Below are 18,550 nucleotides of genomic sequence, written 5' to 3'. Positions count from 1 at the left end.
AGTACCCGTGCCATGAACAGAAGAGTCTGTTATCTCATTTGACAGTATCTATTTTTCTTGGTATTTCCGATTATTTGATCAAGTCTATATTATGTTAAAGTACATCAAATCTAATTAAATAAATAAAAATTTGAAAGCGAAGGAGAGTTTTTTTCACACTTGGATTTAGCTAAAGCTCATTGGGTGTGCAGGTAATATCTCTGTATAAGAAACATTTTTAACGAAGTCGTGGAAGTCTTATTTTTAGGGGTTACCTGATGGAATACTGCCACCTGGGGGGATAGTTTTTTTTTTTTTTGGAAGGTAGGTGTCTAACAAATTATCTTAATTAATTAATTTTAGCACATTCTGATATTAATTAAAGTGTGATGGTTGATTTTTTGTTTGCTTGTTTTTTGCTGGCATTTAACTTTTTAAATATAATAAAATTTCCTATAATGTGTAGATTTTTAAGTTGAGCTTAACTATATTTCCGCCAGGGGTAGTTCTGCAGTAGTTCAACTTCTTCCACTGTTAAGTAATCGGTAGTTTGCAATGCTGCTTATGGGACTAGAGTCCGCATTGAAAACTAGGTCCTTATAAGGACCCATTACAGTGTATCCAGTTCAAACGTATTTGATTGTAAAAAATAATTTGCTGTTTCAAAAATACAAAAAACAAATACATGTATTATACGCCGAAAATTACGTGGTGTGTGATAGATTAAAACGTGTAGCCTAACATATTGTCCGAATTTATTAATGTTGTCAATAATTTTGATCAGGCGTTCTGTTCGGACAGGCGTTGTGTGTATTCCTCTGGCAAAGACCCCTATGGGATTAGCAAAACAGTCCAGAGATGCGGATATCTTTTGGCCACCGCTGAATGCAGTCTCCGATAACTCCTGTCATCTGCTATGTGTTGTTGCTGTTCCATACGCGTTCTGATAGTTATCACGGTCTGCTGAGAATTTTAACATCCCTGGCTTTGACTGGAGCAGGAAAACCGACGCGACTCGGTTAGCTCGTTACCTAGCGTGTCAGAAGGCTCGACGACATAATAGATTGTCCTGCTGCTGAGAACGCGGTGTGCTCTTCTTGTCAGATCAACCCAGGTGTCACCCAGTGTACTATCGCTAATTTTCAGAGAGTATCTTCGTTCCGCCGTATCGTTCACTGTTGTCTTTGTTATGTAATCGACTGCTTTCACCGTGAAATGTAGCAGCATACAGCAGCTTGGCCAGTCTTCAGTGTCTCCGCAGCGTTAGCAGAGTACTGCTCTCACTGCGCTGGCTAAAAATACCACTGTAAGGCCCCCCTGCTCGCTGCGCCTCCAAAAGTGCTGGACTTGTCCCTGTTGGACTTCTCTTTTCTGGTCACCTTGCTCGCAGTTTGCCACTCTACATGGTCACTACAGTGAATTTGAGACGACTGGTAGAGCGAGTCGGGCCCCGAGGTTGTGAGCCGAGCTGGTCTGATCTAACGTTAAATCGTACCAGCTGCTGGGCTTCAGTTTTCCAAAGGAACGGCACTCGGCTTTGGTTGCTCTGTAGCCGAGTATCATTTTGCCCCGATGGCCTTTTCCTGTTATAACTAGTAGTATAGAAAGCCTTGGTGAAGCCCGGGGTACTTTATAAAGGTCAGACAAGACACAAACGCTTCGTTTCCACTGTGTTCAGTCTGAGTTTGGGGAGGCAGACTTCATCTGTCCGGAGCACAAAACCATGTCGGAGGATAACAATGCAGACAAATTCATCAAGGTAACCTAAAATGACACTTCTTCTGCTTGGTTACTGGTCCACTCAAGTGATGGAAATATTGTTATCTTTTTCAAGCTGTTGCTCAATGCATGCTACATGAAGAGCGCAGTTTTATCTTGTTTCATGAGACAGTCATAAACTCATATTTATTGACAGCAGATGAGTTTTATGTGTGCTTTGCATGGCAGAAATGTTGAACATGTTTTAAAAGACATAATATTCATTTCTTAGTTTAAACCCATTTAACAATGGTCATGATCATTAACCAGCCTTACTTCCCTGCAAACTGGATCTGGGGTTTGTTCCTGGCTGGCTCCCCTCAGTGTGTCATTGCCCTGGCATCTATGTCAACAGTAAAATGTGATCTGGAGTTGCCCTGGCCCCTGCTTTCATGGTTGGGCAAGAGGTACTCTAGAACTGGAGCACACGTTCGCTGAGTAGCTTTCGGCTTAACCCCGACTCTGTTTTATCAATTTCCTGGCTCATTAAATCAAATGCTGGGAAATAATCTTGCATGTTTCCTTGCTCCAGAAAAAAAAAAGTATTAAAGCATTACAAATCTGCGTAGTTTTTGATCACTCGTCCTTCAAGTTGTGTGATTAAAGAACCCTGGACTCCCTCTTAAAGTGATGAGATCTGTTGACTTTGTTAGGTTGTGGGGGTTTGCTGACATCATTTGGGTCCCCTTAGAATGAAAAGTCACTGCAAATCAATAGAGTTGTTCTGTTGACTGCGTTTATCTCTTAGTGAAACCATATGGAGGGGTGTTTTTCCAGAATGACAGTGCTTGTGTCTTTTGGTTCAGTGAGTCACCAGTGATTCACTAAACCTCACATTCATCAAACATAGGGTTTGATGAGTGTGAACATCATGTGAATCATATGCTATGGCTTTCACAATCAGCAAGTCTAGTCCCAATTAAACAGCTATGGGAGATTTCGGCCGAATACTCCACCTCGACCAAATAAGAGGATATCTTTTTTTGGATTACTTTAATAGTGTCTTGACACGAAATCGCACTTTCCTGGTTGTCAAGCTGTAGTAAAACATTGTCAAGTGTTGCAACAGTTATATTTTAATCAGCCAATGTTCACATGTCCCAGAAAATTATGTTATAAGGAAAAGGGACTAATGCCAAAAATTTCTGGCCTCAAGTTTGGGGGTTTGTCAAAGAGAACTTGATTTGTTTTATTTTGATTTTTTAGTTGATTACTGAACTTGTGTGGGTGAACTTGTCTTTAAATAATTTATTTTGGCACCAGTAGTAGCAGCATGATTTTCCAGGTGCATTTGTGTTATAGCAGCCAAGCTGTCTTTTTTCTAAATCTTTTTTCTGTCAAGGAATGGTACTATTGTGAAACTAGAGCCCATAGATGTATAGCTATTACACCACCCAGTGTTAACACAGTAGGGTTAATGTGTTTCTTTCCATTTAGTATAATGTAACTAGTATCTGCAGTAGTCTTTTGAATATATGTTATGAATATAACATACAGTATGTATTATAATAAACATCATATTCTGTGTACTGGTATAATCACTGCCTGTGTATTGGCATTGATCAAATGTTTGGGGGGGGGGGTTTAGTTTTTTTATACAGTATTTTCTTTTCTTTCACGTGAGCTAATGATCATAAAGCATGACATACCCCGTGCTGACTGTTGTGAAAGGCACAGATGATTCATAAACTTAAGCCTAGGTCTTTTTTTAACATTCCTGTCTACCACGGTGGTCTGCCTTTTCTTCAATGTTCTGATATACTATATGGTATTATTTTGTCTTTTTAACAGGAGACATCTATTTTGGACGAGTACAACATAAACTGGACACAGAAACTGGGAGCTGGCATCAGTGGCCCTGTCAGGTAAGTCTTTTTAAAAAGACTTTTCTTTATTCTTGACATTTTATCTTTTCTGCTGCAGTCTGTTGGTGCCAAAATGTGGAACGGGATTATTTTTCTTGAACTATGGCCAGTGTGAGGAGTATTACACAACCAGGAAACATTATCATGATATCTGTTTGTGATTGAGAAATCACCTTTTACCTGGGCTTCTGACGTCTATGGAAATGAGTTATTGTCATTTATTAGTGCTACAGAATCCCACAGGGAGAACTCTTAACACTTCTGGGTTAAACACAACTGTGAGAACGCAGTCAGCGTTAACTGAGGTTACAGTGTAGTTTTGTTTATCCTGAAAATAGATTATTGTGATTCAGAGTATTTTTAAGTAAAGTGATTTGATTGAAGAGGGTGACAGAGATTGTTGTGTCCCCATGCAGTGCATGATTAAATCTATGTATACATCTGAGTTTCTGAATACACCGCAGAGTCGATGTCAGAGCTGATTAAGATTTATTTGTTAGCTGAGCTATTGACTAGACAAACACGTCTGTATGCATTTCTAGCGGTTCTCTTGCATTAAATTTGCTGTTGCACAGCCTGACCTTACCCTTGGCACGTTAACACATTAAAAATTATAAAAGGACCAGGTGCTTGTCACTTGCTTTAACTGACTGGACCTACTACCCATGTGTAAGAACATTGCAGCTGGGAGCTTAAAATGTTTGGCGCAGGCACGATTTCTGTTGTTTTTGGAGGTGGCTCAGTTGGCACAAGCACAGTCTATGTAATTGCAGCATGGTGGACTTGAATCCCACCCAATGCACGTATCCCTCAAAACCTCAGTGGAAGTCAGTTAAACTGGACTCATTATGTTTTCATTTTGTTATGTTCATGTACACCATATAATAATGGATTGGATTTATATAGCGCTTTTCAAGGCACCCAAAGCGCTTTACAATGCCACTATTCATTCACTCTCACATTCACACACTGGTGGAGGCAAGCTACGGTTGTAGCCACAGCTGCCCTGGGGCAGACTGACAGAAGCCAGGCTGCCATATCGCGCCATCGGCCCCTCTGGCCCACACCAGACTGTTACTGTTACCATATGAGAAAAAGTATTAGGCTACCTAAACATTACACCTAAAGGCGATTTTCTGACATCATATTCTATTAATATGAGGCATTAATATGAAGTTGGTCCCCATTTGTGGCTATAATAGCTTCCACAATTTTGGAAAGGATTCCTGCAAGATTTTGGGATGTGTCTGTGGGAATTTTTCACCCCACTCGTTTAAAAGAGCATTTATCAGATCAGACACTGAAGAATCCTTTGGTTAATGGCGTAACCCCAGTTCTCTGAAAACCAAGTGAGGTATCTCACTATGGGGAATGACCTCTGAATGACCATTCAGGCTCCACTACCACAACGTCAGATCAATGACTTCAAGGACATGGGGTTTCCTGACCCTCTTTGTAACAGTCTCTAGCCCCCCACGAGAACCTGGAGTTCTTCAACTCCTAAGAGAAGCATTGAGAAGACGAGGAGGAGGAGGATGTTATCATGGATATCATCAGAGATGATAATAATGAGAATGAGGATGATGCTATGCTGCCCTGGCATCTTGACCTGACAGCTCCATTGGCAGGGAAGCTAAGCCCTCTCCATCTCCCTTGCGAAGTCACTCTAAGTGAGATATGCAAGCATACGTCAATCAAGCTGTCCATTAGCTGGCCTATAGCTTCTACTTTATCCCAAAGGTGTCAGGGCAGACAAGTTCTTTCATAGCAGAGTCAAACATTAAAACTCAAAAAATGGAACTAAGAGGCCCAGGTAGACCCCAGAAAAAATAGTCCCATAGCATTATTCTTCTTCCACCAAACCTAACACCTGGCATAGTGCAGTCAGGTCAGTAATGTTCTCCTGGCATTCTCCAAACCTAGACTTGTCCAGAGTCAAGTAGTGGTGTGCTTTACACCGCTCCATCCAACACTTGGCATTGTGCCATAATGAGGTAAGTATGTGTGCAAGTAACCTCAGTTACTCAGTTCAGTTTCAGATGTTTTTGTCTCTACTCTTGCTTCTTTATGGCGTCAGTGATAATATGGTCGTTTCAGGCATGCAGCTCTGGCTGTGAGCACAGCAGCTCCACACAGCTGCTCTGGAAGACAATCTGTTAGCAAGGGGCAGCCAGTCCAAAAGAAAGTTCCTTTAACTGGACGGTGGCCCTAAGCAGAGTTTGGGAGTTCAGCATTTGTGCCCATTTGTGCAGGTTCTTTTGGCATTGCAGAATGAAAGTTTAAAAATGCGTAGACATGCTGTAAAATACACGGCAGCGTGTGGGCATGGTAGGTTTCTTTCAAGCCTGTTGCACAAGCCTGTTGCGCCCATATTGATGGGAACAGTTGAGAGGGACAAGAAACATGAAGTGCGAGAAGCGAGTGGAATACAACAAATGGTCAGACTCGCTGGGATTCAGTTCACAGACTCACTGTTAAAAGCATTACTACCCATGTGTTGTGTAAACTAACAGCTTAAAATCGTAATCCTCTTGAAGAAAGTGAGTTTATTTCCAATTCCTTGGCTTTGTTGGGTTTAGTCTAGCTGTGGATACACAAGGGATCAATTATAAAACATAGCAGTTTGCTTAAGTCGTCCATTTCCCTTCTATATTCCTCTAATTGTCTTCACACTGTAAAATGGGGAGTAATCGATCACAGGAAAGCTTATACCGCATATGCATAAGTAGCAATCACTGTTATAAATGACTCCTTTTAATATTAAAAATTAGTAAACGCTGCATTGCCCTGCTTCACTGGGATATCTGTTCACAGGAATGACTTTTAGATTCATTCTGTTTCTGCTGAACTTTACAGAGAGGCAGCAGCTCTGCCAGCAGATTTAAGTCTGTTTATGCTATACGCAGTCTTTTTAGTGCAGGTCTGTCTTGCTGATTCTAGTTAGATGCCAGTGGTAATATATCAGTGTCTGCCACTGACTTCTTCTGCTCATTCTGCACTTTGAGGCTATCATTAGTCTGGATCAAGCGAGAGCAATCTGTTATTACCCAATGTGTATATTTTTGGCCTTGAGTGATGAGAATACAGTGAAATTGACTCATCAGGCCACCATGTAAACATGCTGGTATGATTCATGCTATTTTTTTTTTGAGCAACTTTTACTCACCTCGTGTTTTATATTTCTAACTCGGTTTTTTGCTCGGAACTCTTATTACTTCCTTCTTACCTGCCTCCGTCTGCTAGCACATTCATGTCTTTTACTGTATCCCCCACCACTGGACTAATTCTGTCATTCATTTGGGAAGGTATTGGTTTCTAGTGAAGTGAACTTTGGCCAGAGCTGAATGTTTCTCCCAGTAATACTTTAATAGTGTAATCTGAGTTCAAAGTAAGTGTTTAAAGTGAATATTTGAGCCCCTGTAGATTAGAGGAGAGGGAAAGGGAGTTATTAGATTCTTCCAAAAATGAATTATGTATCTGCACGTTTCATATTTAATGAGTGTGCAGTTCAAAATGTGGATTGAGGAAACCCATTTCCTGGAGTTATTTACTTCATTTTATCCTTGTGACGATGAAAAATATGCATCCACAGATGACTTTTCCTTTGGTTTACTCTACATACAAAGATGCAGAGCAGATTCACCATTCCCACAACAAACTTTGATATTGACAAAATAAAGTAAATCCAGCTAGTCAGCTGATGTCTTCTCTGTGCTTCTGTTTGGCCTTATTTAATTCAACATCAGATCATATCCAGGCGGTATGTAGGAGTGTAATAGTCTAAAACACCACGTTAGCACACAGAAACTACCTTTACAACTTTAAAGTCTTTTAAATAAAATAAGAGCGCCTACGCAAATATAAATTCAAGCTTTACAGATAAAGTATTTACACATCCACAGATTATAAATATAAGTCCTAAAGTGATTAGTCTATTAACAGAAGAATATTTATTTTAAATAACATGCAAATAATTAGTTGTCTGCAGACAAAATGTATATCTGAAACTAGGTCTGTGCAATAGGACCAAAATCTCATATCCCGATATAAGAATTCTATCGTCCCGATACCGATATAAATCACAAACATGTAACATTTTCTGTAAATTCTGTGGATCTCGGGCAGCTCGACTTGCGGAAAGTGTTTCCAGCTGCGCGTCATGTAGCTGGAGTCCAGTGTTTTAACAGATGCATGAAACTATACATTTCTAGACATAAGTTGTAACGGCCGCCGTTTTCTTTGTATTTATTACACGGCGTGCTGCGGGGAAAAGCCTGTTCTAACGTTTGAGTCTAAGGTTTATTTTTTAGCACCTGGCGCTCTTTTTTTTTACTTCTTATCCGTAAATAATCTGCTCTTTCACGGGATTCAGTTTATTTTGTAAAGTCTCAACAGGATCTTGAGCTTTATTGTGAAAGGTTTATGTGAAACATAAACAAGCGGACACGCGATGGTTTTAACGTCGTCGTTGCTAACGACAGCCACTACAGTGACCATCACTGGCATTTTATTTGTTGTGGATTTGGGGAATGCAGTTTTATCTGACTGGACTTGATTGTAATCTTGTTTCTTAATCAGATAGGTAGATGGGAATGCTGTAAAATGCTTGGATGGTTGTTTTATGTGACATAGTGGTTTAATGATTTCACCTGCGACCTCATGTAGAGGAGCTGGTTGCAGGTATAAGAGAGACGCCTTTTAATGATTTAGTGTGTTTATCAGGATGTTGTGAAAAGCTGGCGAGGCTTAAATCGTTTTCAGGTGAAACTGTAAATAATTAAGCCAATTTGCTATAAAGTTATGTCAATGACGTGTTAAAGAGTTTGCACAGTTTTTAGGTTTTATTCTGAATATATTAGATCACGTAATACAGATGAGTGACAAGCAGAGCAACTGATTGTTAATAGAAACACCAGAAAATGAGAAAAGTCCTGCGAGTTTAGATATACTTAATTCCTGATTGTTAGCACAGGCGCACATCTGACACATCTATCATGGTGCGTGAGGTGTTTGTCGATACTTGTTTTCTTTTTTTGCAGAGTTTGTGTGAAGAAGTCAACTCAGGAACGCCTGGCCCTGAAGATCCTTATTGATCGCCCCAAGGCCAGAAATGAGGTTAGAGGAAACACTGTCATGGCTGTGATTAATACCTGCTGTTTGTTGTCTGGGGCTGTGTCAGCATGCTTTGTTCTGCCTGCCTGTTATCAGTCTGTATTAATTCCGGTTTTGTTTTTTTTCTTCCTTGCTTCTCTTGTACTTCAGCCTGTTTGTATGAGCGCCTTTGTCTGCAACGCTGTCTCCCTGCAGTGAACAGTTTGTCTTAGCAGCCTCTCCGTGTCATTAGCAGCCCCCTGTTTTGATCAAGCAGCTTATGCAGCAGTTAAGCAGTGCAGTCAAAACAAGCTACACAGACTTGGTGTTGGCGTACTGTCTTTGTCTGTCTTGCAATCTGCTTTTTTCTGAGTCTGACACTGTATAATTTCCGATGGTCTAATTATTTAGAAGAATTCTTGGTATTTGCAGCTGCTTAATTTGCATTTACATTTGCAGAATTTTTCAATTTTTGGCATTCATTGGTAACGAATGTGCATTAGTTGACTCATCTGCTTAATAAAACCAGTAAAGCGGTGGAAACATGTAATAAAATGATGTCTGTGTCAGCTTTGATGTAGTTTAAACATTTGAATACTAATGGATGTCATTGATCTCACATTAAATTTTTCTTTTTGCCTGGGAAGTGCCGACACTGCACATCAGAGTGACTGTACTGATGATATGATGCTATTCTCTGTTGCAATGACTTTAACCTGGCTTAAACATGGAGAATTTAAACTATTTAAGAGAGTTACTCTAAATTCACTTTGCTTGTTTTCTCTCCAGGTGCGTCTCCATATGATGTGTGCCAACCACCCAAACATAGTGCAAATCCTGGAAGTTTATGCCAACAGTGTTCAATTCCCCCATGAATCCAGCCCAAGGTGAGGCGCTCAGTCTGTTTTTGTAGGATTCAGTGAATCTCTTGTCATTAAAGAAAGAATTGAACATATCTCCATCTCCTGGTTTTCACGGTTTCCTCCAATCGTTCTTCACAGAGCGAGGCTCCTGATTGTTATGGAAATGATGGAGGGTGGCGAGCTGTTCCACAGAATCAGTCAGCACAGGCACTTTACTGAAAAGATGGCCAGTCAGGTCACCAAACAGGTAGGTGAACAGACCTAACTGTGGTCCACCTTTATCTTGTGTTTTATGACATCGTCTGTCTTTTCCTTTAAAGCTGCAGTAACATGTCACACAGCCTCGCCTTGTCATTACTACCTGCTGTTTGGATTAAGTGGCACACACCAGTTCAACCCTAGGCTGTTTTTAATAAATCTATAGATGGTGTCTCAGTTTTATGTCTCCCTCCTTGTAGATCAGCCAAGCGTTGGAGCATTGTCACTCTCTAAATATTGCACATCGTGACCTGAAGCCAGAGAACCTTCTCTTCAAAGATAACTCTCTGGTAAGCTCCTGATGCTGCGTTGTTGCACACACAGATGTAAATACTGCAGTTTTGAAGTAACGTTAAAGCTGCCACAGCCAATTACTTTTAGCTAATTAATTATTTATACAAAATACAGAATGAAATGCAAAAGAGTAGAAGCTTTGCTAGACTTTTCAACACAGTGGATCAAAGGGTTTTTTTGGGGTTTTTATTTTTTTTTTCTCAGACTATATCTAGCAGAGTTTGGCAAAGATAATGTAGAATTAGAAAATCTGCAGTGGCTGTGACAGACTTGGAAATCAATTCTGCTCTGGCAGCAATTTCAGTAATGTCCCAAAGGTGTTCCAGCTAAGAAATCCCATCAAGTGAAACTCCGTGAAGCCCCAGAGAAAATATCTTACATGAAGTTGCTAATAAAAAGTTTTTATGCTCAAAACATATTCGTATCTCTCATTCGGTGATTCTGTCTGTTCTGCAGGATGCACCTGTGAAGCTGTGTGACTTTGGCTTTGCCAAAATCGACCAAGGAGACTTGATGACCCCTCAGTTTACTCCTTACTACGTAGCACCTCAGGTTAAAAAAAAAAAAAGATGCACTTGCTTTCTCATTCCACTGACGGCTGACACATCATTAACGACTGAATGCATCATATCTTAATGATGTATTCTGACCCTGTTTTCTGTACAGGTACTTGAGGCTCAAAGAAGGCACCAGAAGGAAAAGTCTGGAATTATACCTACCTCACCCACTCCTTACACCTATAACAAGGCAAGACTCATATCTGGGATTCCTGCTGCAGGTGCGTCAGGCCTGGTTCACTGGTGAATTATTTTTTTAAAAGGTTTCTTTTCTGTCTACAGAGCTGTGACTTGTGGTCTCTCGGTGTGATTATCTACGTAATGCTGTGTGGCTACCCTCCGTTCTACTCCAAGCATCACAGTCGCACCATCCCAAAGGACATGAGGAAGAAGATTATGACCGGCAGCTTTGACTTTCCCGAAGACGAGTGGAGCCAGATCTCTGAGATGGCCAAGGACATTGTACGCAAGTAAGTCTTCTTCCTATTTCTATTCTTTGTCTACCTACAGGATTTTTTTCTATAACCTAATAGATTATCACACGTCCTTCATTATGAAACGATTTCAGACCTCAGTCACCTTTTTTTTAAATATTAAGTTTGTATGTATCAGAGTTCAGATGAGCAGCTCCAACATGAGAAATAAATGGAAAATCGGGGTGCCACTTTAGCTCTCTGAGGGCACAGGGCTGGGTTTGTCTTCATATGATCTTATTTCCAGCTTCCTGTTGTTTCTCTACTCTCCTATCACAATAAAAACTAAAAAAAAAGCCTTCAAATGATCTAAAATAAATAAATGACCAAAATAAAATTAGATTAAAATAGTCATTCATGCCAATAACACTCTGCACAAGTTTTGCTTTTTGCCATGAAAACTCTTTTAAATGTTCTTCATCGTCCTTTGTGACCTTTTCCTTATAATTGAAGAAAACTGAAGAATCACATGACCCCCATCAAGCCCCCCCCCCTTTTTTTTGTGAGTAGGCACAGAGCCTAATAACAACGAGGCTTTGCAATCCCTACTGTCGTACCCATTATCTCTGATTTATGGTTTAGGTTTGTCAATCCAGTTGATGCAAAGAATACCTGAGTTTGTCCAGCATATTTTGTAGTACACCCCTCAGCAGACTCATTAACTCTCCTGTCATCTTGTTTACCCCATATTGCCTTCCTTTTCTCCTCTGTCTTCCTTGTGTTTATTCGTCCCATCCCTCTGTTAGTCTCACTCATTCACTCTTTTTCTGACCCACATGTATTTTCTGTTGCCTCTTTGTTTCCTCCCTGCAGGCTGCTGAAGGTGAAGCCAGAGGAGAGGCTGACAATCGAGGGAGTCTTGGCTCATCCTTGGCTTAACTGCACCGAGGCTCTTGACAACGTGCTGCCCTCGGCACAGATGATGATGGATAAGGTGAGTGCATTGCGTCAGTGATCTGACTGGCAGAGGAAACTGCTAAATGAGTATTCTTAATTATTATAATATAACAGACGTATAGCCCTCCTTAGGCAGAAATTTAGATACCAGCTTTGACTGTCCTCTTTCTGCTTCCCAGGCGGTAGTTGCAGGGATTCAGCAGGCCCACGCAGAGCAGCTGGCCAACATGAGAATTCAGGATCTGAATGTCAGCCTGAAGCCCCTAAACTCTGTCAACAACCCAATCCTCAGGAAGCGGAAACTTCTAGGGTATAGTTGCTGTTTTGTTTTTTTTCTTTGTGTGTGTGTGTGTGTGTATCCAAAGTTTTTTTTTTTTGTTTTATTTTTTATTTGGAAGTCCTTGTATTTAAAAAAAAAAAGATCTGCTCTGAAATATGTTTTTCTGTCCATGTTGCAGCCCAAAGCCCAGTGACAGTTTCTTCATTCACGACCCAGAAAACGGAGGGGAAGACTCCAACGTAGCACTGGAAAAATTACGAGATGTCATTGCACAGTGTATACTACCACAAGCTGGTCAGTAAACCCACGCCGGTATACAACTAGCATTTTAATGAAGAAGTATGAAAAGTTGTGCTGGCTTGTTGAGTTTGGCGTCTGTTTTTCACTTCAATTCAACTAAGAAGCATTTTGGCAGTCTGTGATGAAAAGTAAACATAAGAACTGCCAAAGTACAGAGGAACAGATGATCAGCTAAGCTTTTTTTTTTTTTTTTCCCAAACCTTTAATTGGTTGTAACGTAACTTGAAAATGCAGAGAAACTCACTGATGTTTGAACATTTATGACTAATAATTGCTGGAATTCTAATCAGGCTGTATAAGGTTATAGACACTCACTGACCACTTTATTAGGTACACCTTTCTAGTATTTTGTTGGACCTTGTTTTTTCCTCCAGAACTGCTTTAATTCTTCATTAATTCTTCAGCAAGGTGCTGGAAACATTCCTCAGAGATTTTGGTGCATTTTGACATGATGGCATCAAAGAGTTGCTGCAGATTTGGCATGATGGATGTGCAGGCAGCAATCTCTTGTTCCACCTCAAAGGTGCTTTATTGGACTGAGATCTGGAGACTGTGCAGGTCTTCTGAGTATAAAGAACTCATTGTCATGTTTAAGAAATCAGTCGGGGCTTTGTGACATTAAGCTGCTGGAAGCAGCCATTGGAAGATGGGTACACTGTAGCCATAAAATCATGGATATCATGAGCAGTAACACTGCAGTAGGCTGTGTTAAACTGATGCTCACTTGGTATTAAGGGAGCTAAAGTGTGCCAATAAAATATCCCCCACACCTTTACATTGTTCAATTTTGGTGAGCCTGTGTGACTTACAGCCTCTGTTTTCTGTTCTCAGCTGATGTGATTGGCTCAACTGCTTCAACATTTGACATGTTGTGTATTCAGAGATGCTCTTCTGCATACCTTGGTTGTAACGAGTGGTTATTTGAATTACCGTTGCCTTCCTGTCAGCTCAAAGCTGTCCGTCTAGCATCAACAAGGCATTTTTTAGTCTCTGTAAACGCTTGAGATGTTAGTGTGCGAAATCACTTTCCTTCCCTGTGACTAATTTTTTTGCTTCCATGTGATTGGCTGATTAGATATTTGCATTAAGGAGGAGTTGAATAGGTGTACCTAACAAAGTGGCCATGGATATTGTACATTAAAGTCTATATGGAGTCTGCTTGTGATTTTTTTTCTGTTGACAATGTTGCACATCTCTCAGAGAGGGAAAACAACAACTTCTGAAGTAAAAAAAAAATAAATAATTTTTTTGTGCAGGAGAGAATGAGGATGAGAAGCTGAATGAGGTGATGTATGAAGCCTGGAGGTTCAACAGAGACTGTAAGCTGCTGAGGGATGGCCTGCAGGGGCTCAGTTGGGACGGTCAGTGTTGCTTGCTCTCTCTAAAGTCATCCATGTTTTGTTTTTTTTCATTCACTTTTCAGGTGTGAGCTTATGTGTGGTGAATGAATAGCTTATTGCAAAGATCAGAAAAGACTGTATAAACAATATCGCTGCACCCCTAATTATTCAAATTGACAAAAATCTACAGAAACCAGATTAATTGTCTCTGTTATTATAAGATTAGGGGGAAAAGACTAAGCATGGCTCTCATTTAGGAGTGTAATTTTATTGTTACCAGTTACCAGATCCTTAACCAGCAGCTTTTCATTGCAGGACGAGCCTTCTCCGATAAAGTCGACCGCTTGAAGTTGGCTGAAATAGTGAAACAGGCCATCGAAGAGAAGACAAATCTCCAAGAATCTCATTAGCAGCTGCTGTCTTTCTATCTTCTTTTTATATTGTTTGTTATTACCCTTTTTAACTCATATCTGTAAAAAAGCTTTTTTATGTATAAATTTTTTTTTTTTCGTAAATTTACTTGCAAGATTTATTGTCAAACTGTTGCAAGAGCTATTGTACAGCTGTAGATATATTTCAAAGATGACTCATTGGTACTATAAATTTTTTTTTTATGGATACTTGCAAAGAACGTGGGGAGAAAAAAACCAACAACTATATTTTCATTTTTGCAAAAAAAAAAAGAAGAAAAAAAAGCAAGACCAAAAAAATGAAAATCTGTGAAAGAAATTATTTTCTGGGAGGAAATTTTTATTAGCTGTTTGTCCAGCTTATTCAAGATGTCATGTGTTTTATCCCAGTTATTTCATTTTATTCTATTTTATGTTATTTTATTTTAACCTTGCTAAGGAATGTATTTATTTAAACAAAATTCCATTATTTTATACCTTACTCGTAGGTTGGGGTCCGAAAGTTGACAGAAGCACTCTACAATGTGATTTTGTTCTTCCACACACCTTTAAAATCTCACGCTAGAGAGAAATGGTCTGAAGTTTTGGGTTTTCCGTCGTCTCGTGCGTCTTTCCCTCGACCTTTGTTGTTTAGAGGTTGGGGAGAAGCAGAAATGCGGGTAAAAGAAAGCATCATAAATCAGAAAAATGGAGGCAGATTTGCTCATTTTTTTTCACAGTACCTCTCTGCCAACTAAATTTATTAGTTATTAAATCGTTTGAGCCAAAAAAATAAAATCTGAATACCTTTTTTATGAGCTTTAGTTAAGACGTTCTCAGACTTTTTCAAAGCCCCCCAAAAATCCCCCCCCCCTTTCAAAAAATAAATAAAAGTAACAATGTGTTTTTCTGATTTCTGATGGTTTGGATGAGAGTCCACTGTTTTATTTCAAGTTGTTTATCTGTGAAACTGACACAATCTGCTGCTTTCACGTCACAGTTGTATCTGCTGGAATTTAGACCTGCATAGTTAATATTTGAACTCTTTCCTAGCAGGAGTGGTTGTTACTTGAGCTCAAAGAAACACACACACAAAAGAAACCCCCCTGGTGTTTTTGGTCCAGTGTGGTCTTAGACCAGAGCAGATCAGGGGGGAAGGACTGGATTTCAGTGTTGTAACTTGATGTTCAACTGAATGTGCAATAGGGGCTATAATGTGATCATGCTCCCCCCCCCCACCATGCATGTACATATTGAGACCGTACTTATCTAATGTGTCAGTATTACTGTTTATCAGAGGCCTTCCATGTTTCATGTCATTTCATTTCAGAGGTTTGAATACCCAGAAATGTTCCCACATCCTCACCCTTAAGGTGTGATTAATGTCATATCGTTAGTTGATTGGTCAGAGTGAAATCTTCACTACACTGTTTGACTCTTGTGGTCTACTCATATCTAACAATAATATCCTTTAAAAGAGGCGTTTGGAGAAAGGGTTCCTCTTAAGGTGTTTGAATGAGGCCACACTGAGTTTGCTGAACAGCTGGAAATGTTTATTTTGTGTTTTGGAAAACCTCGTCTGTCCTGAGATAATTCTTTGATGAAGTCTTTTACAGAACTTTTTCTGTGAACATAAATTCTTGTCAAGATTACTGCATTAACTATGTGATCTTCATTAAAAAGAAGTGTTTCTTCTGAGTAATTTGCAAACACTGGTGCAATATATCATCTCTGCTCTCTCTGACTTTCCCCCCCCTTTTTTGGGGGGACATGGTCAGATTTTAAACTCATTGCATTATCATTAAAAAAAAGCATAGTTTCAGCCTAAATATCTGCTTTTCTTAATATTTATTTCTTTGGAGGCAGGAGATGGCAATCATGTTGAAAGCTGATATTTTTCACACTGTTTAAAACTGATACGAACAAAAAAGTGCAAGTCTTCCTTTTTATGTCTGTATTCTAATTTAGGTGGCGTCGACAATTGGGTGGGATCATTTTCACTTTCTTTCAGTTCCCCTTAAAGCTTAATGATAACTACAGCTTGTGTTTAAAAAGGCCTTATTCAAGTTTCACACTCAAATGTGCCTTGTTTGAAAGGGCGGCATCTCCATCCTTTACTTAGTTGGAAATAATTGACAGGAATTAGAAGCTTCTGGCTGTAATTTGCTGGGTTTTTTTTATATGAAAATATGAAGGTTATGGATTTGACAACACTGAAATTAAAGTAGCACCATATCAGCAGAAAAAAAGTGTCCTTTGGAAAAAGATTTTTTTTTTTTCTTCTAATACCTGAAAGATTAGATTAGTTTGTAAAATGCTCCACTGGGTATGTTTACACAGCAACAAGTTCTGCCCACAGATGTCTCTAAAAGTAAAAAAATAGGTCTCGAATCTGATGTGTTTTTGAAAAAAAAAAAAAAAAGTTTAAAAACCTAGTTTCCCCTTCACACAGGGTGCTTTATGTGTTGTAGAGTCTACAATGTAGACCATTTATGTAACCAATGGGCTCAACTGGTCGCCTGTAACGGCCTGAACCGCAGTCTGACAGAAACGTCACGGAAAATGAGGAAATGTGGTTTTTGCATTTTCAGAACAAGGGTATCAGACTCATCTTTGTTCATAAGTGGCTTACAGCTCAAGTGGGCCGCCTGCATCGCTGAAGCTTCTGACTAATTGTTCCCCTTTCTTTTTGTGAAGAGCAGTTTCAGTACATTCAGGTTATTGCTAATGATCTATTTATAAAACTGATGATGCGCAAACTGAAACATCTTTAAGAAAAACGGTTGTTTTTCCACATTCAGACTAATGATGATTCAGATGGATAATAACACTTTCATCATTGTTTATTCAGAACGTTTTGCTTACCGGTGCAAAAGAAAATGACAACCTAAAATTAATGTCTTCTTTGCAAATTTCACACTTGGAAAAGTTATGCAACAAGCCTGATTGGATCCTTTGGCAGGCTGGTTCTGGCCTGTGGACCATAAGTTTGACACCCTTGCTTTAAAAAGAGAGACGAAAAGTGTGTTTTAGTAAGTCTTACAAGTACTGCTACTTTAAATCCTGCAGAATTTCTAGAGCTTCTTGAAAAGAGTGGACATTATTTGTTTTGTTTTTTTATTTGACTGTGTGAACCTGTGTAATTAATTTATAAATATATACATATATGTATGCCTCTGTGTGTGGTTCACTATGAAGAACCTTCTTTGTATCTCTGGAGGTCAATCAGAGCTTCTTTAATGGCTTCCACAGATAATGTGGAATCCACAGATAGCATCATTTGTATCTTTTGCTACCTGACAGTGAGCCGTGTATTTATTACCAGTTTTTTACTGTGAAGTCAAGGCATGCATCTTTATATTGATAGTTCTAGGAGTGAAGCGCAGTCCTGCTGAGACACCATTTACATGCTGTTTGCTGCTCGGTGTTACTAAACATCCTGCTGGGTAGATTTTTTTCAAAGAGACTACATTCTTTTACCACTCAGCTGCAGAAATATTTTATTAAATATTAGGTAAAATCTAGTTTTCATCTGCTCTTCCTTGTCTGCTGAATGAAGATAAATTAGTTTCATAATTTTATATAAGGAAAAAGGACAACATTTCTTTAAAAAAAAGCAAAAACGTTGTCCCAGCAAAGAATAATCAAGTCCTAAAAGAATACAAAAAAGAACCAACTCATTCAAAAAAAGAAGAATTTTCTTTTTCAGCTCTTGATTAAATAAAAGCAGCTGCTTCCCTTTCTTCTGCTGTATAGGAAACATGTTCAGTAACTGTTTGGTTTATTTATTTATTTTTGCATTTGGCATTGAATGGATGTAGAAAAACAAAGTTCTTACTATATCAGGAGGAAACTGAGGAAGAACACGATGTCCTGGTTCTGCTCTACCTGTCCTCTTAGTTTCTCTGGTCCTGCAGTCATGTAGCATGAATCCCTCATCACAGACTTGCTGTATTTTTGGGTTCTTGTATTTTTTGCCTTTGTGGAATGTCATCAACATGCCGACTTTGTAATAAAGGAAATCTTTAACTTTTATGAATTTATTTTTGTTGGTCTGAGGAAACTTTTTGGAACATGTTCTTTATTGGATTATTATAATTATTAGAGTTTACAACCTTATTACATGTTTTCACATGTGCATTTAGTAATGAGAGGAATTTGTTTGGATGAGAGGCTATGAGTAGTTAATTACACTCACTGCTCACT

At 39.2% G+C, this 18,550-nt stretch overlaps 1 protein-coding gene across 1 annotated transcript; it reads left to right on the top strand.

Moving 5' to 3' along the window:
* Positions 1–786: 786 nt before the first annotated feature.
* On the top strand, positions 787–18,387 carry mapkapk5 (MAPK activated protein kinase 5). Its single transcript, XM_005919070.2, has 14 exons — positions 787–1,738; positions 3,529–3,602; positions 8,642–8,717; positions 9,483–9,580; positions 9,695–9,803; positions 10,015–10,104; positions 10,565–10,660; positions 10,775–10,855; positions 10,948–11,135; positions 11,952–12,072; positions 12,215–12,345; positions 12,494–12,609; positions 13,872–13,976; positions 14,271–18,387. Exons 1-14 carry the CDS (start codon positions 1,703–1,705, stop codon positions 14,363–14,365), a joined length of 1,416 nt encoding a protein of 471 aa, XP_005919132.1. The 5' UTR covers positions 787–1,702; the 3' UTR covers positions 14,366–18,387.
* Positions 18,388–18,550: the final 163 nt, after the last annotated feature.

Source organism: Haplochromis burtoni, unplaced genomic scaffold (assembly GCF_018398535.1).
Source record: "Haplochromis burtoni strain Fernald_Lab_line unplaced genomic scaffold, NCSU_Asbu1 Contig_34, whole genome shotgun sequence".
In the NCBI taxonomy this organism is placed as follows: domain Eukaryota; kingdom Metazoa; phylum Chordata; class Actinopteri; order Cichliformes; family Cichlidae; genus Haplochromis; species Haplochromis burtoni.
Note: the sequence above shows the minus strand (reverse complement) of the source record. Positions and strands in the feature narration are given on the sequence as shown.

Bases quoted from the DNA above. Each gene is read 5' to 3' on its own strand.
- mapkapk5 (XM_005919070.2), top strand. From the start codon at position 1,703: ATGTCGGAGGATAACAATGCAGACAAATTCATCAAG. The intron at 1,739-3,528 runs GTAACCTAAAAT...TCTTTTTAACAG, and splicing joins ATGCAGACAAATTCATCAAG to GAGACATCTATTTTGGACGA. The intron at 13,977-14,270 runs GTCAGTGTTGCT...TTTTCATTGCAG, and splicing joins GCAGGGGCTCAGTTGGGACG to GACGAGCCTTCTCCGATAAA.